The 17,793-nt window shown below is 42.4% G+C and overlaps 1 protein-coding gene across 1 annotated transcript in view; it reads left to right on the plus strand.

Moving 5' to 3' along the window:
* The first annotated feature begins 1,020 nt into the window (after positions 1 to 1,020).
* bcar1 (BCAR1, Cas family scaffolding protein) overlaps positions 1,021 to 17,793 on the plus strand; it is a 62,498-nt gene continuing 45,725 nt past the window's right edge. The window contains exon 1 of the mRNA XM_011472837.3: positions 1,021 to 1,348. Coding sequence (XP_011471139.1) covers positions 1,337 to 1,348 — 12 coding nt within the window. The 5' untranslated portion in view covers positions 1,021 to 1,336. The remainder of the gene's footprint in view (positions 1,349 to 17,793) is intronic.

Raw genomic sequence — 17,793 nt, forward strand, 5'->3', positions numbered from 1 at the left:
GAGACGTTGTGAGAAGTGTCACTATCACAGATTTAGACAGATTATTTCAGAGAACTTGTTATTTTGTGTATGTGGAAAATGTTTCACATCTTTGAGTTCATACCATAAAAAATGGGAGCAATAACAAAAGTGTGGCGTTTATATTTTTGGTCAGTGTATGTAAATTGTGTATATATATATATATATATATATATATATATATATATATATATACAATTTATAAAACTTAATTAATTAATGAATTAATTCTATTGGTAACAAGTCTTCTTCCTCTTTCGGCTTTTCCCATCAGGGGTCGCCACAGCGAACAAGTCGCATGGTAAACTTGGCAATGTTTTACGCCGGATGCCCTTCCTGACGCAACCTTCTCAAACCGGGCTTGGAACCGGCACAGGGGTAGAGAAGGGAACAGGGAGCAGCCCGGAGTCGAACCCTGGTTTCACGGACGGAAGGCGCCGCAAACCAGCACGAGCTAACAAGTAATTGAGTTAAATTTATTCAACCTAATTTCTTATGTCTATCCAACTCAATAATTGTTTAGGCAACTCAAATCTAAATATTTATCTAACTAAATGTCATTTTACTCCAATTCATTTTAAGTTTTTCCATCTTAATTTATTGTACTTCTTGAACCCTCATATGTCTAAGTTTGAGGCTGCAGATATTTTCATTTTTATAACAATAAAATAAATGATACAGTGTGGATTTACAATATATACCATGCAATTAATTATCATGACTCTGACTGTATCTTCAGTTCTTATTCCATACTGTTAAATAATCTCATCATCCTCGCCCTCATGGTGCTGAAAGAATTAAACACAACAGGATAAATAACTATCAAATAACCATTTCCACCATAGCCATTTCTATAACTGTGTTGGGTGTCCTGCAAGTTTCTGGATAATTGTTGTAATAGCAAAAGATGACGAGGTGAGCTTTCAGAATACACTGGGGTGGGGGGTGGGGGGTGTTCCAGTGCTGAAGTCTCACGGCCCCTTTAAGGCAGATGTGGACCATCCCAGCTCTTTCCCGGTGTCCGCAAAGGCAACACAGCCCCTCTAAAGCTGCAGAGCGGAATTCCTCTTCATTTACCGGATTCTTATCGCCGTTTCAATCATTACACTCCAGTAGGAACAACCAGGGCGGCACCGGCAGCTGAACCGGCTCTACGGTCAGTCGGAGGGTCGCTTTGCCGCAAACGTCCGCCGCCGCTGCGCACGGATCCGGCGACGCTCGAGCGCAGCCTCCCGCCGCGGAGCATCATGGAGCGGGCCGGGGAGGACTGACGGCCGGACAGCGAGACCTGCGTTCGATTCAGCGGAGGCCCGGAAACATGTCTGTCTCTGTGAGTCACCCGTCACCGTGCAGCGCCTCACCGCGCCGGTTCACATCCATGAACCGGGATGTGACAGGAGGCTGCGGAACAGCGGCGCGTGCGACAAGGCCGTGTCCGTGCGCGCGGCTCCTGCCAGCAGGCAGCTGCTGCGGCGCACACGCTTGCAGCATTCAATGCTTGACAGTGCGTGATTCGTGCGTGAAAGGATCGAAACTGTCATCTGTGATTATTCTCAGTGAAAACTGCTCCCTCTATCTGCGCATGTCCACGTGCACGTGCTGCTGCACCTTAGCCTGCTTTTGATATAGTAATCTCACCAAAATGGCTGGAAACGGGCTCAAATTCGCAGTTTAATTTATCTGAAAAATCATTTTTGAGATGAAAATTCTAGCAGAAGTAAACAAACCGGCAGGAAAGTGTAATAGGTGTTTCATAATTGCACTGATGTGTTAAATTGAACAAAATTGACAATTAAGTGTCAAAGTGTGAAAAAATGTTTACATGATGTAAATGATGAGACCATGAATTCACTTCAACTCTGCTCTTTGTGAAACGCATGGACTGACAGCCGAGGTCATGTCAAGGCCAAATGGAGCTGAGCTGCCATGTCCCTGTTTGGGTGAACCTTCCAGCAGAACCAGTCTGAGTCTGGGGGGGGGGCATCGCCTCCTGTGTGTCCTCATGGATGATGGTGATGATGTTGATGATGATGACGATGATGGACTCCATCATTCAGACACTGAAGAAGACTGGCAAGAATGAAAGTTTCACGCATTCATTGCAGTTGTGATAGACTGCCCCCCTCCCCCATGGTTTGGATGATGCATGGAAAAAAGGATGGATGCTTACAGACTCAAACACACCCCGTCTGGCTTCTTATTGCATCCCAGTGCTATCTGCTACGGTTGCCACGGGCAACAGCGTTTCCACCTTGTGTCTCAGTGATGGGTTGACGGTGCACAGATTGGTGGACATGACAAAAGCCATGCTGACACACATTTACAGACAGACATCCGATGTGTTCATTCAGTGTGTGCCTGCAGTGTCTGTCAGGGCTCATGGCACCTGTACAACTGCCCTCCCCCCCCACACACACACACACACAGCTCCTCAGGCACATGCATCAGGTGTGAGGACACCTCAGATGTCCTGCAGTGATACTGTGTGTCTGAACAGAAACCAGTGAAGCCAAAGCCCTCTAATGATTGTGGTTGAAGTCCTGAATCTGTGACTAATGTGTGCAGATGCAGGTCTGCAGCTCTCCTACATGCACCTCACCTCTGTCAGTAAACATGGATGTTGTTTGCAACTACAGCACAATGTTTTCATGCATTTCCATGTGACCTTAATGCCTTCTCCTGCCTTCCTTCCCCCTGCCGTTGCCTAGCAACCGTTGTCACTTTTCCTCTAATGTTTACTTCTTAATTATTTTGCATAGTTTTCACCCAAAGCATTTAAAACATCACAACACTGGTTCTGTGACGAATGCTGGCGGATCATTCAACCATGTCCTCCTGTCCTCCATGATGAAGATTCTGCCTCCATCTAACCTTCTCCACTGCATCCTCCTTCTTCACACCACCCACCCTCATGTCGTCGTCCTCTCTATTTATGAACCTCCTCTTTGGTCTTCCTCTAGTCTTCTTTCCTTCAACCTCAGCATCCTTTCCCCAGAATCATCACTGTTCCTCCTGTCCAAACCGTCTCCATCTGCTTTCCTGCATTGATCTCCAGAACATCTACCATGATCTGTTCCTCTGATGGATTCATTCCTGATCCATTCTGGTCCCACAGAGAACCTCAACATCTTCATCTCTGCTTCCTCCAGCTCTAAACCAACAACATGGCTGCTCTCACCACCGTCTTCTACACCTTTCCTTTCATCTTTAGTCACACATCACACCTGAAACCCTCCTCCACCTGTTCCAACCTGCTTGACCACGCCTCTCCACCTCTTTCCTACTCTCTCTGTTGTTCTGGACGTCCTCCACCTTCTCCACCTCTGCTCCCAGTAACCTCACCGTTCCTCTCATTTACACACAGATTCTCTGTTTTACTGACCTTCATTCCTCTCCTTTCCAGAGAAACCTCCACCTCTCTAGATGTTCCTCCACCTGCTCTCTGCTCTCAATACAGATCACAGTGTCATCTGCAAACATCACAGTCCCCAGAGATTCTGGTCTGACCTCATCTGTCAGTCTGTCCATCATCACAGCAAATACATATAAGAAGAACAAGTCCCGACTTTAATATTGTGGATACAAATAAACATTGCACCCCCACTCTTAGTTACCTGTGATTTTACCATTAAAAACAGTAAATTAGATTCTGAAAGTTTTATTTTCTCCAGTTTGTTTTCTTTTGAATACAAAGGTTACCCTCAGCGTTTTCAGTGAGGTGTTGGTCGGTCGGGTCACACAACGTGAGTCAAAGTGAAGCTCTGGACTAGTTCAGTGTGCAGTAAAGTGAGATCGCCTAAATCCTTTGAGTGTTTGTTGACAGGAGTCTGCTTGGAGGTGTGGGCGCCTCTTGTTTCCTTCTTTTTCTGCGGCCCTGACGTGACGCTGCTGCAGGTTTTCAGGTGATGCTGCAAAAATCCCCTGAACCTGCTGCACTGGCATCAGCCCACATTGACCATGGAGCGCTGCAGGCAGAGAGCAGCTGTGTGTGCAAAGAGGCGGCTGAGCGTTTCATGAATATTGAATGTTGCATGGAATGCAGCTGGGCTGTTAGCGTGTGCGCTGTGGGGCTGTTTGCCTCGCTGGCGTTCATGTGTGTGTTTCTCTTGTGGATAAACAACTTGCTAGCGTCTCCAGTGAGCCAGGGGTCATCCTGCTGTGTAATCTATGCATAGTCTGCTCTGCACTAGTGAAAGGAATAACAAATGCATCTGTGCTCTCTTAACTGCATTTAACATGATGTTCTCACCAACATTCATTATCTGTTCAGATGATTGTTTGCTCTCACGTTTGTAACACATTTGACTTTTTTGATATATTGTTATCTGTTTTCTATGACGGAGTTTTAGGGCCACCAAAAAAAAAAGTAAAATTACGACATTTTATCTCATAAATTTACGAGATTTTTCTCTCGTAGATTTACGAGATTTTATCTCGAAATTTACGAGAAAAAAGTCATAGATTAACAAGGAGAAAACACCGAAGTTGTCCGTTCATCGGAGCATCGCTTGAAGATGAAAGATGTGGAGCCTTTTGTGAAACTTTATTTTCGGATTATTATAGGTTTAAAACAAAGAGATTCTGAACCTTTGGCGACTCAAATCAGATTATTGTCAGTAGAGGCGGCTTTCCGAGGTTCAGTGTCAGTAAAGCGGAGTTTCATATGTAAAATAAGGAGCTCAGAGACACGTTTGGGTGCAGAGGAACGCTGCAGCTTTTATTCTCCTTTTCATTCACAAACCCTCAAGTTCATCTGTCACCTTACGTCATGAACCTGTCATCAGATCCGAACACCAATGCGGAAGTAAACGTCCCGTTATATCATTAAACAGCAAAGATGACTGAAATTGTAAATCAAACAAATGAGCTTCCAGATATTTGAAACGTTCAAGCTCATTCAGCTCACCTGTTCAACTGAGTTTAGTCGGTCTGCTCTGCTGCTGCGCGGCGTTCACCTGCTGCTCTGCATGCTCACTTCCACTTAATATCGTAAATTTACGAGTTTTTCTCATAAATTTACGAGTTTTTATCTCCTAAATTCACGAGATAAAAACTCGTAATTTTACTTTATTTTTTTGGGGGGCCCTAATACTCCGTCGTAGTTTTCCAATCTGTATTATTTATAATTATACCATGGTCCGGTTGAATACTCGATTCTGATTGGCTGCTGGGTATGCGTTAAAACCTGATAACCGCACGGTGAAAAAAGAAGTTCCGGTCGGCTAGCTTAAATGATTTGTATCACTGCGCCGGCTTCTGTAAAACAACCTTTTGCTTCATCATCTGGGCAAAAACAAGCGGTAAGCGATTAACTTTCCCTCTGAATTGATGTTTATTCAACCCATCGGGACGATCAGCATATATATATCGCCGAATCTTGACTGCAGCGGTGGTGCTGCGCGACGCGGACTATATGTTACGTGATGCGGCGCGATGCGCCGCATCACGTAACATATAGTACGCTGTTTATGAGAAAAGTGATCCAAATCGAAAAAAAAACAAGAATTAAGGACTAAAACCTGGTTAATATGTATTGCTTTTGTAAGTGACCATGGTATAAGCGGGTTAATGGCCTTCGAAGTGTGCGGTTACTACTTTTTAACGCACTTCGCGGAAGCAAGTGGGCTTCCACGGCGTGCGTTAAAAAGTAGTAACCGCACACTTCGTCGGCCATTAACCCTTACATCATTTACACAATGGTAACCATGTTTTTTGAATTTCAGAACATGATCTAAAGCAGCAGACACCATGCGTCATTTCTGCAGAGTTTTCTTTCACACAAACCAGAAGTCCATGACTCCAGCAGGATTCTCCATGAATAGATGAAGGTCTTTGTTCAGTGTCAGTTGGGTTGTGTTGTGTTATTAGTAAACTCTTGCAGCTCTGTGCTCCGGACAGCCATGTGTTTTCTGATTGAGAACAGAAATCCTCAGGATAAGACAGTCCAAACTGCTGGATTTGCAGTCGACATCAGAGTTTAGCAACTAAGGAAAAATAAAAAAGCAAATTCAGAAAAAACAAAAACTTTTTTTTCTGTTTCTCTGTTTTATCCTAAGCCACTTACAAATTAGACTCAATTTGAGATTCTTAATCTCAATGGGACATTTCCTGGGTTAATGAAGGTTAAATGAATAAAAATAGATGGAATTCCTTGTTCAACACTGTTAGAAAGTGTCACTAGTGAGAAATGTCAAAGCAAAGGCAGGAATGTTTTGCTTTGGAAGCTGTGGAAGTGTTCTTGCTTGAGTGTTTTTGTGAGTATTGGCAGCGTTAAAGCTGTGCTGAAGAGCAGCTAGTTCATTGCTCCATCAGGGCTGGGAGTTGATCTGGGATCTTCTGCTTCAGAGACCACCTGCTGCTCTGCACACAGCTCAGTCTGTGTTCCATCAAACACATAAGACTGAATGATCACCAGTGAGGGCCATATCTGTCTCTCTGTCCATCAACAATACATTGTAAATCTGCTTGTTGAGGAGCGGCATTCATCATGGAGTCTCACTCCTTTGTTTGGTCCCACTGCAGTACAGAGGAAGGTTTTTTAGCCCGTTGTCTTGAGTCACTTTGGATTTTCTTCTGTTCACTTCTATGGCAACTACTGTCGCCAATAAATAAGATTATCAAGAAAATGTTTTATTTTTAAAAAGGTATCAGACAGAAGCCTGGCTTATGCAGTCTTTAGTAAGGATCATAGTGTACAAGTTCTTAGCAGTTTGGTTCTTTTTAAGTGTTTTAATGTTGGCGGATGAACACGTAAAGAAGATAAACATCTAACAGTGCTACAAGGAAGAAAACGGAGCAATCTAAAACAATCTTGAACACAAAGTAATTATTGATAACACATGTTGACAGAGGCTATTTTATATATATGGATTAGATTCATCTGTCCTTTTCCAGACGCTCAAAATTCTTACAATGTGTCCGTTATTCATTCACTCCTCATTCGTGCTTGGCGAGGACAGAGGCGTGGCTGCCAGTTCCCGCCTACGGTCCCTCTGACCCTCACATTAATGCCACACTGGAGGCAGGGAGGGGCTTTTTGTCCAACACGACAGCTGAGAGGGGATCAAACCGCCGACCTTTAGATCATTGAACGACCTGCTCGACCACAGTTGATCACATCAGCATAACAAAAAAGAGACTTGAGAGATTTGATAGTTTCCTTAAACCTGTTTGGTGAATTTGACCGTTTTGAAGACTGAGATGAAGCAGAAGAGAAACAGAGAAGAGAACATAAGAAAGAGGAAACGAGACACAAGGAGGTGAAACACCGGAGGAATTGAACAATTTAGACTTTAGAACAAACTTTTGCTTTATCATCTGGACAAAAACAGGCGTCAAAAACTCAACCTTCTGTCTGAAATGGGGCTTTGTTTAACTTTTCATGACGATCACTTCCCTTAGAGAGGCCAGAGCGAGGTCAGAGCGAGGTCACTGCAGGCGCTGTGGTCGTCACCGAGACAATACCCCTCATCATTCTTCACTTTTGTGAAAAATGATTTAATTTTAAAAATATAACAGAATTGAAGTTCTGATAATTGATCTAATATAGATATTCTCATGTCTGACCTTGGTATAAGCGGGATAATCCTCTTTGAGGTGTTCATTATCAGACATGAAAGGACTTTACAGAAGCAGCCGCCCCACGTGAAAATGAGATTAACGCGATAAAAAAATAACAACGCGCTAACATGTCTGTGCTTAATCGTGATTAACTGCTCAATGATGCAGCCTGTGACTTGGCCCCTCCCACAGGTAGCTGAAATCCCCCTCACCTCTGTTGATATAGTATTTTCAGGGGTTCGACTAGCACAGTGGTAACTTCTCTGTCAATCACTTGGTTCATTCTAATATTACCAACCTGTCCATCATCTACATAAACAATCAGCTGCTGTTCTGCTTCCAACCAGCAGCATGAACCTGGTGTTAGAGCAGTTGTTGTGCTGGTGGGAAATTAGACATGGCAGATCTACTACAATTGACACCTGAGGGGGCCCATAATGATCATGTCCTGGTGGGGGTCTATTCGTCAATGTGCTGTCAACTCAGAGGGAGGTGCAGCCCTGGACAGAAGCTGAGCATCTTCTCTGCACATTTATCTTCTTGTCAGGAACCGTCTGTCTCTCCATTTCCCCGCTTGGCTTTCCTGCTATCGTTTAAGACCCTTCACTCTCTTTCGTTTAGTCCCACCCGTCCAGCCCCTCCTGCAAACATGAGGGATGGCCTTTGTCAGGAGGAAAAGGCCTGATGTGATTGGACTGATTAAACTAAAGCTGCCATTTTAGTGTGTGTGTGTGTGGGTGTTCATCAAACAAAGTGTGTGTTTTTGTGTTGTCTTTGTCTTTATCTGTGTGTCCTTGTTCTGCATGTACATGTGTGCTGGATACAAAAAGTGATCACCTGTTTTCTTCTACACAGAAATTGTTATTTCTATCTATTCATGGAAAACTATCAGTTTTTAAATGTGACTTGTTGCATTATTGTCTGTTATTAATTGTATCGCTTTACTGCAAATTTTTAAAAAAAATTATCGAAAAGTATTGAATTGCACATTTGAATGTAAAAAGTAATTTGTTTAAAGAAAACAGAAGACAATATTGTTTGTTTCACTATCCAAACCATAATCTACAACATGATATTAACGTTTAATAATCATTTTTGTGGATTCAATAACTAAAACCAACCAATGCGATTAGCTGGTGTCAGCAGAAACAGCCCATGTTCTGTGAGTCGTCTCCCTTTGAGAGAAAAACAACAGTTGAATAATTTCTGACATTTGCCTTTGTTTCTGGACATGTTCTGTGTTTCTGGTGCTCAAAAAACAAAAGCTCCTGTCAGGAGGAAGGTCTCCGGGTTGAATCCCAGCGTCCTTTTGCGTGCTCGGCTGTGCAGAGCAGCAGGACAGCAGAGACAGCTGTGAGGTTCTGCTGACTCATGCTTTACGCACGGATTTTCTGCTGACTCCTGCAGCTGCACAGCAGCCTCACAGTGCAGTCTTTGAGCTGTGTGTTTGTGCATGTAGAGCTGTAACATCTGAGCTCACATATGCAACTTCTGAAGAGACCAGATCTGCACACAATCAGGATTGTTGGATGACCTCCTTTCAATTGTTGAGTCTGGGAAATCTGAATCTGTCTGCGACCTTTGACTCAATAATGGTTTGAGTTAAGGCCTTCATCCTGCCGTGGTGTGACATCAAGACTCTCGCTGACATTATTTCTTGTAGATGGTTTGTGAAAGGAGAGTGTTGCTCACAGTGGAGGGGAACACCCCCCACCCCCAACATCACTTTAAAGATAGAGCTTTGTGGTTCTTCTTACAGCCAGCCGCTCCTGCATGACGACACATTGAGCGAACATTTCATTTAGCAGTGATCCAGGTCATAAACAGGCAAACAGTGTCACTGCAGGGGTGGTGTTGGCAGAAAGCAGTTTGCTATTCATAACTGTTTAGTTTAAGGAGCAACATGAACCAACACTTCATAGAAATTCACTTTGTTTTAAAAAGGGTTGAAGGAAAACCTGGACTCTTGATCCGGTTTCTTCCTGTTCAGGGTTGTTGGGGAGGTCTTCCTTCTGCAGCTTTTGCATAAAATGTCACCTTGTCCTGCATCCTGAGGCTTTAGGCCGCTGTTGGAGTTTGCTCTGAGCTGTTGGTTACTAGAATGCAGAGCAGCGTTCGAAATAAGCGGTTATCCTGTTGTCCGAGAGAACCAGATTTCACGGAAGAATAACCAAAAATGAACCTGATGGTTGTCCGTGTGACAACCTGGTCTTTTATTCAACATTTTGGTATTTTTCGACTATTTTTCAAAGTTTTTGGGAAACCGACGTCCGACTTTTTAAGATGAAACCGAGTGTACACGAACGATGTCACGGTACTTCCGAATGAACCGAGTACGCCCGAAGACATCGCAAAATGACAACATTGCACCTGCATGTCTTGTTTAAAAGATCAGCGATATTAGTTACGTTCTGCTACTGCAGCGAACAATGTAAACATGGTATCATTTACACACGTGTTCATTTGACATAGATGTTATATCATATTCTAACTTTTCATCACATATAAATGTTACTTAATATTTGGAATGCTGTACTAGTCCCAGTCCATACAAGTGTTCTAAATTTTATTATACTCATTAGGTTACAGTGTTGGTTAATGTAATCAATTTTCTGATATATTATAGGGTAAGATAAAGTATCTTCATTTGACCGTAACAGTATTTGATTTACATGGCAATACATTGTGTAACCAGATGCTTCAATATGTAGTAAAATGCTTGTTTTTAATATTTAAAGAGTGTTTTAAATGTCCATCATAAGAGGCAGTTTATATTAGATGTATAAAAGAAATAAAGATGTAAGAACTGACATCTGAGTAGGTTTTCGTTGCTGTTGAATATTGGCATCGAAGGACAACCAAATATTACTTGCCAGACAACCATTTTTTCCCCCTAATTTCCAACGCTGCAGAGCATGAATTCCCTGATTGTTTGTTGGAGTTACATTCCTCCAGGTTCCATGTTCTGGTGTGGATGCTTGTTATCAGAGGCGAGTAAAGGAGCCTAGTATTGTACTCAAGAACAAGTAGTATAACTTCAAAGTGTTGTTATTATAACAGATGAGAAAAGTAAATCCCAAAATGATTAACCAAGTAGAAGTAAATATGGAACTTCTGAAAAACAACAATGTAAAGATCAGACTTAGGGATGGGCCGATATCATTTTTTACTGCCAATACCGATATTTCCCCTATAAACGTGGCCGATATTTATTTGCTAAAAACGAATTTAAGTGTCTGGAATAACACAAAGTTTAGATTTCCTCCTGTATTAGAAATACACAACCTTCCTCATGCTGTACAAACACTCTGTACTTGCTGGCACTGATACATCTGATATATCTCCCATCGCTAATTATACTGTTTTGATCTATAGAGCTCAATAAATTAGGAAACAAAGTTTGGGAAAATTCTTAAACTGCACATAATAAAGTAAAAAGGGAAGCAGTTGCTGTTGGGATTATGTCTTTGTTTCCGGTGTTCAGAAAAACAGTGAAACACCAGACTGATAGTGGAAGGAGTAGTGGACCCGTCCACCCAGAGCATCGTCCAGCACAACTCCTCCCACTTTAAAATATAATGAAATCTCAAATGGACTGGCAATCTGTCCAGGGTTTACCCCACCTTCTTGCTTCAGTTGCTGGATAGGCTCCAGCAGCCTCGTGACTCCAACTGGGAATGAAGCAGGTTTAGAAAGTGGGTGCATTAATGAAACCAAGAAACCTGGGTGGCAGCTGGCTCACAAGGGGTGAAAGAAACCAGTTTAAATGGTTAACAGTAAAGGGCATTTACTTATAAAGCAATTTATACCTTCTTAGAAGGCCCAACGTGCTTTACAGTCACATTCACACTGATGGTGGCTCTGCTGCTGAGCACTGGCATAAACCTATGAGCAATGCGGAGTTCAGTGTCTTACCCAAGGGCACTTTGGGACAGGGGCAATCAATATGAGGTTAACTTCATATGGCAAGGCAAGATCCGAATCCTTCGATATCCCGATCATTGGTCGACCACTGTGCCACAGCTGCCCCGTTTAGTCAGAAAAGCATTTATGAATTTTCTTTTCTATTATGCTATTCTACAATGTTTAATTGTTTTAGCTTTTAAACTAAATTCTAAAACATATTCAAATATCTAATCTAATCTGATGCAGTCAAAGTGTGAAAAGATGGGGACAAAGTCAAATGTAGTTAGGGGTAACTGAGGAAGGATAGTGGGATTACGGCAGAAAAACGTGACTCTGAGAGGACGATGTTTCTGCAACTCAAGTTAAAATCCCTAAATCTTACTCATTTCTATCCAACACTGCTGGTCATTTTACCCACAGTGAGCAGAAAGGAGCATCTTTTGACTCTGATGGACGTAGACCACAGTCAGTGCTCTGTACTGTGCACTTCCTTCCTCTGAGTCTCTGTTGCTACAATAATCTGACCATGTGCTATTTTTAGAGAACTATTACAACCTCTCTAAATTTAACTGAAGCTTGTTCTTGCGTGAGGTATTTTTGCCACTGAGAGTTTTTGGATGCTGTGAAGAATTTCCACGCCGCAGTAAAAAAAGCCTGAATGATTAGCCTCTCAGCTCCTCAGATCTCTGCCAGCTGAGGTGAAGCCAGGAACCTGCAGGCTTACTTTATTTTAGCGCCACAAGTTTTGGTGAGGATTGCACGGTCACAGCAAGAACTCCCCGGGTCAAGTCCAGACTGGGACCGTTCTGTGTGGTGATTGCATGTTCTCCCCGTGCATGCAAGGGTTTTCTCCGGGGACTCCAGCTTCCTCCCACAGTCCAAAACATGCTTCATGGGTTCATTACTTATTCTAATGTGTCCCTAGGTATGCATGTGGGAGTGATTGTGTGCCCTGCCACAGACTGGCACCTGTCCAGAGTGTTACCCTCCTTCTGCCTACAGTGGGCTGGATAGACTCCAGAAGCCCCGGGACCCTAAAAAGGATACTGCTGGACTAGAATAGCAAGAAAGGTCATCAAGAAGCAGCACAAACCCAGAACGTTCTAAAATCCTGAAAAATGTGTCTGGATCAAAGGAGGAGAGAGGGCCCAGCAGTCCAGCCACTCATCCATCCATCCATCCATCCATCCATCCATCCATCCATCCATCCATCCATCTATCCATCCATCCATCCATCCACCCACACATCCATCCACCCACACATCCATCCATCCACCCACACATCCATCCATCCACACATCCATCCATCCATCCATCCATCCGTCTGTTCACCCACCCATCCATCCATCTATCCATCCATCCATCCATCCATCCATCCATCCACCCATCTATCCATCCATCCATCCATCCACCCACACATCCATCCATCCATCCATCCATCCATCCATCTATCCACCCACACATCCATCCATCCATCCATCCATCCATCCATCCATCTATCCATCCACACATCCATCCATCCATCCATCCATCCATCCATCCATCCATCCATCCATCCACCCATCTATCCATCCATCCATCCATCCACCCACACATCCATCCACCCACACATCCATCCATCCACACATCCATCCATCCATCCATCCATCCATCCATCCATCCATCCATCCGTCTGTTCACCCACCCATCCATCCATCTATCCATCCATCCATCCATCCATCCATCCACCCATCTATCCATCCATCCATCCATCCATCCACACATCCATCCCTCCATCCATGATGGAACTGAAAAAAGTCAAACAAATGTTCCCACTCAGATGATAGTTCTAGTTTCTAAAAGATACACAAAGACACACACATATGCACACATGGGCATACACAAAGATGCACACAGAGCTGCACACACAAAGATGTAGAAATACACACACAGATGCTCACAAGTATACAACATGCACACACAGACGCACACACAGATGTACAGACAGATATACACACTCTTCAGTTCTTCTTCTCTGTCATCAGTATCTGTGAACACTGCTCTAACTGGAGCTGCACCCACACACCACCTGTGGATTAACTGTCTGATGGGGAGGTGGTGTTTGAACACATCGGATTATTTATAAAACTTTATTACACTTGCATAACTGATGTAGGTGTTCAAGACAGCCAAACGTCAATCCAGAATATTTTTTTACTCTAAATTATCTGAGATGTTCTCTTCCTCACGATCCAACACAGATGGGACTCGTGTTTCTGCCCACTCTCGTCAAAGAAACAACTTTATTCAGCCCTAAAAGTTTTTCCCATCATTAATTCTCAGAGAAAACTCTGAACTACACGCTGAAGCAACACAAGAGCTGCTCCACATTATTCCTGCTTGCTCCCTTACTGTGCCCTCCATGGAGATTTGGGTTTATCTATCAAACAGTAAATATGTATTTTAATAAATGTTTATTTTCAAAATACACAAAACATAATGAGACAAAACAAAGAGAAAGGAGAGGAGAACTGTACACGTGTAGGAACAAACATGATGCGAATGCTGTTAGTGCCTCACTTAGTCTAAAGGCATTTCATTTTGTCCAAGTTTTGAAAATGAATTTTCTTCTATTCATAGAGAAAAAGTCTTTTTTTTCCATATAATCCATTTCTTCCATAACTTGAAACCACTGGTGCCACTTAGAAGGACCACATTTCAGCCATTTTATTAATATTCTAAAAGGTATTGGTCCTCTTTTCAACCACATTTCCAGGTAATAGTCCCAATAGAAAGATTTGGGGGTCTTCAGGAAGGACATAACCCATAATATCATCCATAGTTGTTTAATGTTGGCCCAATATGTTGGTAATTTTGTAAAGTACCAGAAAAAATGTGAGGGAGATTGGTAATAGCATGTTCACGCTCCCTCCAGCAATATTGCTGGTTACCTTGCAATTTTTTTTTTTTTACAATTTGTGGTGTTGTTAAAAAAAATGCCATCCAAATTCCTAACGTCTCCTAGTTTTGTCTCACAAAATCAAAGCCAGTCACTCTCCGGCAGCTCAATATTTAGCCTTTGATCCCCTTTAGTTTGAAAGCCAAAGTGTTTTAAACATTATGTTTCTGTAGCCCCTTTTAAAATTTAGAGGGAATCTTGTTCAGTAAATGTTTGTAAGAATCTATAAACTCTATACCTCTGGATGCAATGCCTTGTTTGACTTCTGTATTGAAGAAAGGCCGCAGATGGAGATACCTAAGAAAGTCCCTTTTTTAAGGTTGAAATCCTTTTTTATTACTTTTACTCACAGATCTGTCAAACTATTCTTATTCCAAAGAAAGAAAACTGCATCTGCTTTACCACGGTGTCATTTTGAGAAAGAAGGCCAAATTAAAAATTTGATATCCATTTTCTAGTTTAAACTTTCTGACAACTCTTTTCCAAATTAGAGTTTTCCTCCATTCAGCTCTCAGATCTGAATTCAGTTAGTTTTTTTACCCTAATGCGTTTGAGGTGGAGAATGTCCTCAATTCAACTCAGTCTGTTTCCAACAGGCTTCAATATTTGGGCGCACCAGCAGGCTATGTATTTTAGTGAAATGTAAATGTTATACAATTTGAAATGTCATAACTTTCTGTATTGATCGGTTACCTTATCTACATTGAGCCAAAGCAAATCCCTCAAATTCTCTGAGATTATTATTTCTAAATATTACATTATTTGTGCATCCCATTCAAATGAGAACAGTACTTGGAGAGCAGTATGTAGTCTGGGTCTGGGTTTTGGTCATATTAAGATGATAAGCCAATAGCTGGCTGTATATTTTCAGCATGTCGTCTGCAAAAAATGCTGTTTTATGTCCCGTCTTTCCTATAGAAATTAATGCTCTTCGTTTTGTCTGACTGTTTGGGCTTAAGGGTGGATAGATGTTGTGAACGGTGAGGGGCTCAAGCATCATCCCTGAGGGGTCCCTCTCAGCCGTTATCAGTGAGGGGGCCATTCATTTTTAAAGTCAAATGTATTTTTGACTTTATTTCATTTTTATGAATCTTATGAGGGCTGTTTCTTCCTGCTTGTTATTTACTCAACGTGTCCAATGTTTGGGATTAAAAACTGAACCCCTGACCGAGCAACAAACGGACTCAGCCGTTCACTAGAAGGATGCTCTGACGCCCTCCTGACAGACGCCCTCCTGCAGACACCTGCTGTTCTCCTCTTTAAAACACAAACATTAATGAGGGGGGACCTGTAGAGACTTGTGGTGTCTGGTTCAAACCCTCCCTGATGGACCTGGACCTTCTCAAAGCTGGACGTCACTGAAGAGGATTTGAGGTCTGAATGCCAGAGGCATCAAGTTCATTCCTCTGATAAAAAAACATTGTTTCATCTGAACTCCTGTAATGCTCTGCCCTCTGGAGCCAGTCAACGTGCACGCTCACATGCACAGTGGGTCCCTGCGCTGGTCTTCCACAGGAAGCAGGAACACATAACTGCAGCTTTTGGTTTGCCAACTTCCTGTTTGTTTTTTAAATGGTCTGAAGAGATTTTCTGTTAAGTGTAACCCCCCCCACCCCTATCTCTGATCTTTGTAAAACCCAGAGGCTCTGCACTGGGGGGTCGCTCTGCCCACTCTATGCATGGGTTTCTTGTGGGTTTGTCCCATTACTATGGTATTTATTGAACTGTTTGTTCCTGTTCAATGTTATTGTTGTTTGAATGGTTTCCTCACACATTTGTGTTGCTTTGGTTGTTTTGGCGTGTCTGACACTGTGGGAAAGGTCCACATGAAGTGGATCATGAGGATGACTGATCGTTGGAGTTTCTGTCCTTCCTGCGTGGAGCAGAACGGTGGATGTGAGCGGAGTTTGACGGGTTAGGGTCTGCTGGATTCAGAAGATGACTTCCTGATGGGAGAAGTGTACGAGCAGCGAGCACAACACAGGAAACGCTGCATTCCTTTGGCCAGACAGAGGGGGGGCTCTGGGACATGAGGCATACAACACCATGTGTGTGTGTGTGTGGGGGGGGGGGGGGGGGTACTGCAGGCTTTGTGGTGGCTCTGCAGGTCCGATAGAAGAAAGAGTCGTTTCCTTGACCTGCTGTAGCATCACCTTTGACCTTTTCTTCATATTTATGCAAACTACTCAAATATCCATTAGAAACAACTGTGAAATATTGTTTAAATGTAATCACTTTTTTTTTGTATTCACTGGTTCAATGTTATAAAGTATTCAGCCATTTTTTTCCTGTTTTTCTTTCTTTATTCTTGTATCTTCCACCACGTTTTGCCGCTTAACTCTTTCTACAATGTTTCAGCTATTTTAACCATTCAACTATTCAAATGTTCAGCTCTTTCAGCTTTTTCCAGCTGTGACTTTTGGTTCTTCAAATCCTGGGACTTTTCAGGATATTCCAGGATCTCAAGGATTTTTGCCTCCATTGAAATACATGGGGAATCCTTGAAAACCTTTGCTTCTTTCAACCATTATAACTTCAACATACTTTTAGCTACAGACACCATTCAAACTTCAAATTATTCACAAGACTCTAAACTGATTCCAATTCTTTCAGATTTTTAAAACATGTTTTAGTTTTTGAAAATAAACCTTTAAACTTTGTGGTAATTTAATCTTTATAATGGGTTTCAATGGGAAAGGCTTCTGACATTTTCACCATGTCCACCCTGTTTCAAAGCTTCTTATTTTAGCTTTCCTTAAGCTAGAGACACCATTAAAATGTTAAAATGCTCACAAGGCTTTGGACTACAACATATTGTAGTCTTGTGATTATGCAATTTACAGTTTTTTTAACAAATGGACTTCAAACTCTGATTACTTTTTCAACAATCTCCCCTGTCATTTGCCATTTTTTTCATTGTTCTGTTTTCACTTTATTTATGGTCAACTTTTATCATTTCTTTGTTTTGTTTTGTTTTTTGCCAAATATTACCCTTTAAGTTTTGTTTTCATTCAGCGATACAACATTCAAACCTGCATTTTTCTTCTGGAAACGCAGCTCCTTGTTTCTGATTGACTTCTTCTTATTTGGACTTGAGGGACTGTAAGGTCTGTAATGACTGTTGCATGTGGTGCTCAGTTTTCAGATCTGGCTATGGCAGCATTTGGAGTCTGATCTGTGAAAAGCGTCAACCTACAGCTGAAAAGAGGTGAAGGTTTGTTCCCGCCTCTCACAAACGGCCGCGCTGCAGGACTGGGTTCTAATTAACCTACTCTACTTTGAACGGCCTATAAAAAGACAGCGCAGCCTCCAGAGAACGTTCCCACGTATCCCACTTTTCCTCCTCTTTGGTGGATGTGTGTGTTTGCTGC

The sequence above is a fragment of the Oryzias latipes genome, chromosome 6, assembly GCF_002234675.1.
Source record: "Oryzias latipes chromosome 6, ASM223467v1".
NCBI lineage: Eukaryota > Metazoa > Chordata > Actinopteri > Beloniformes > Adrianichthyidae > Oryzias > Oryzias latipes.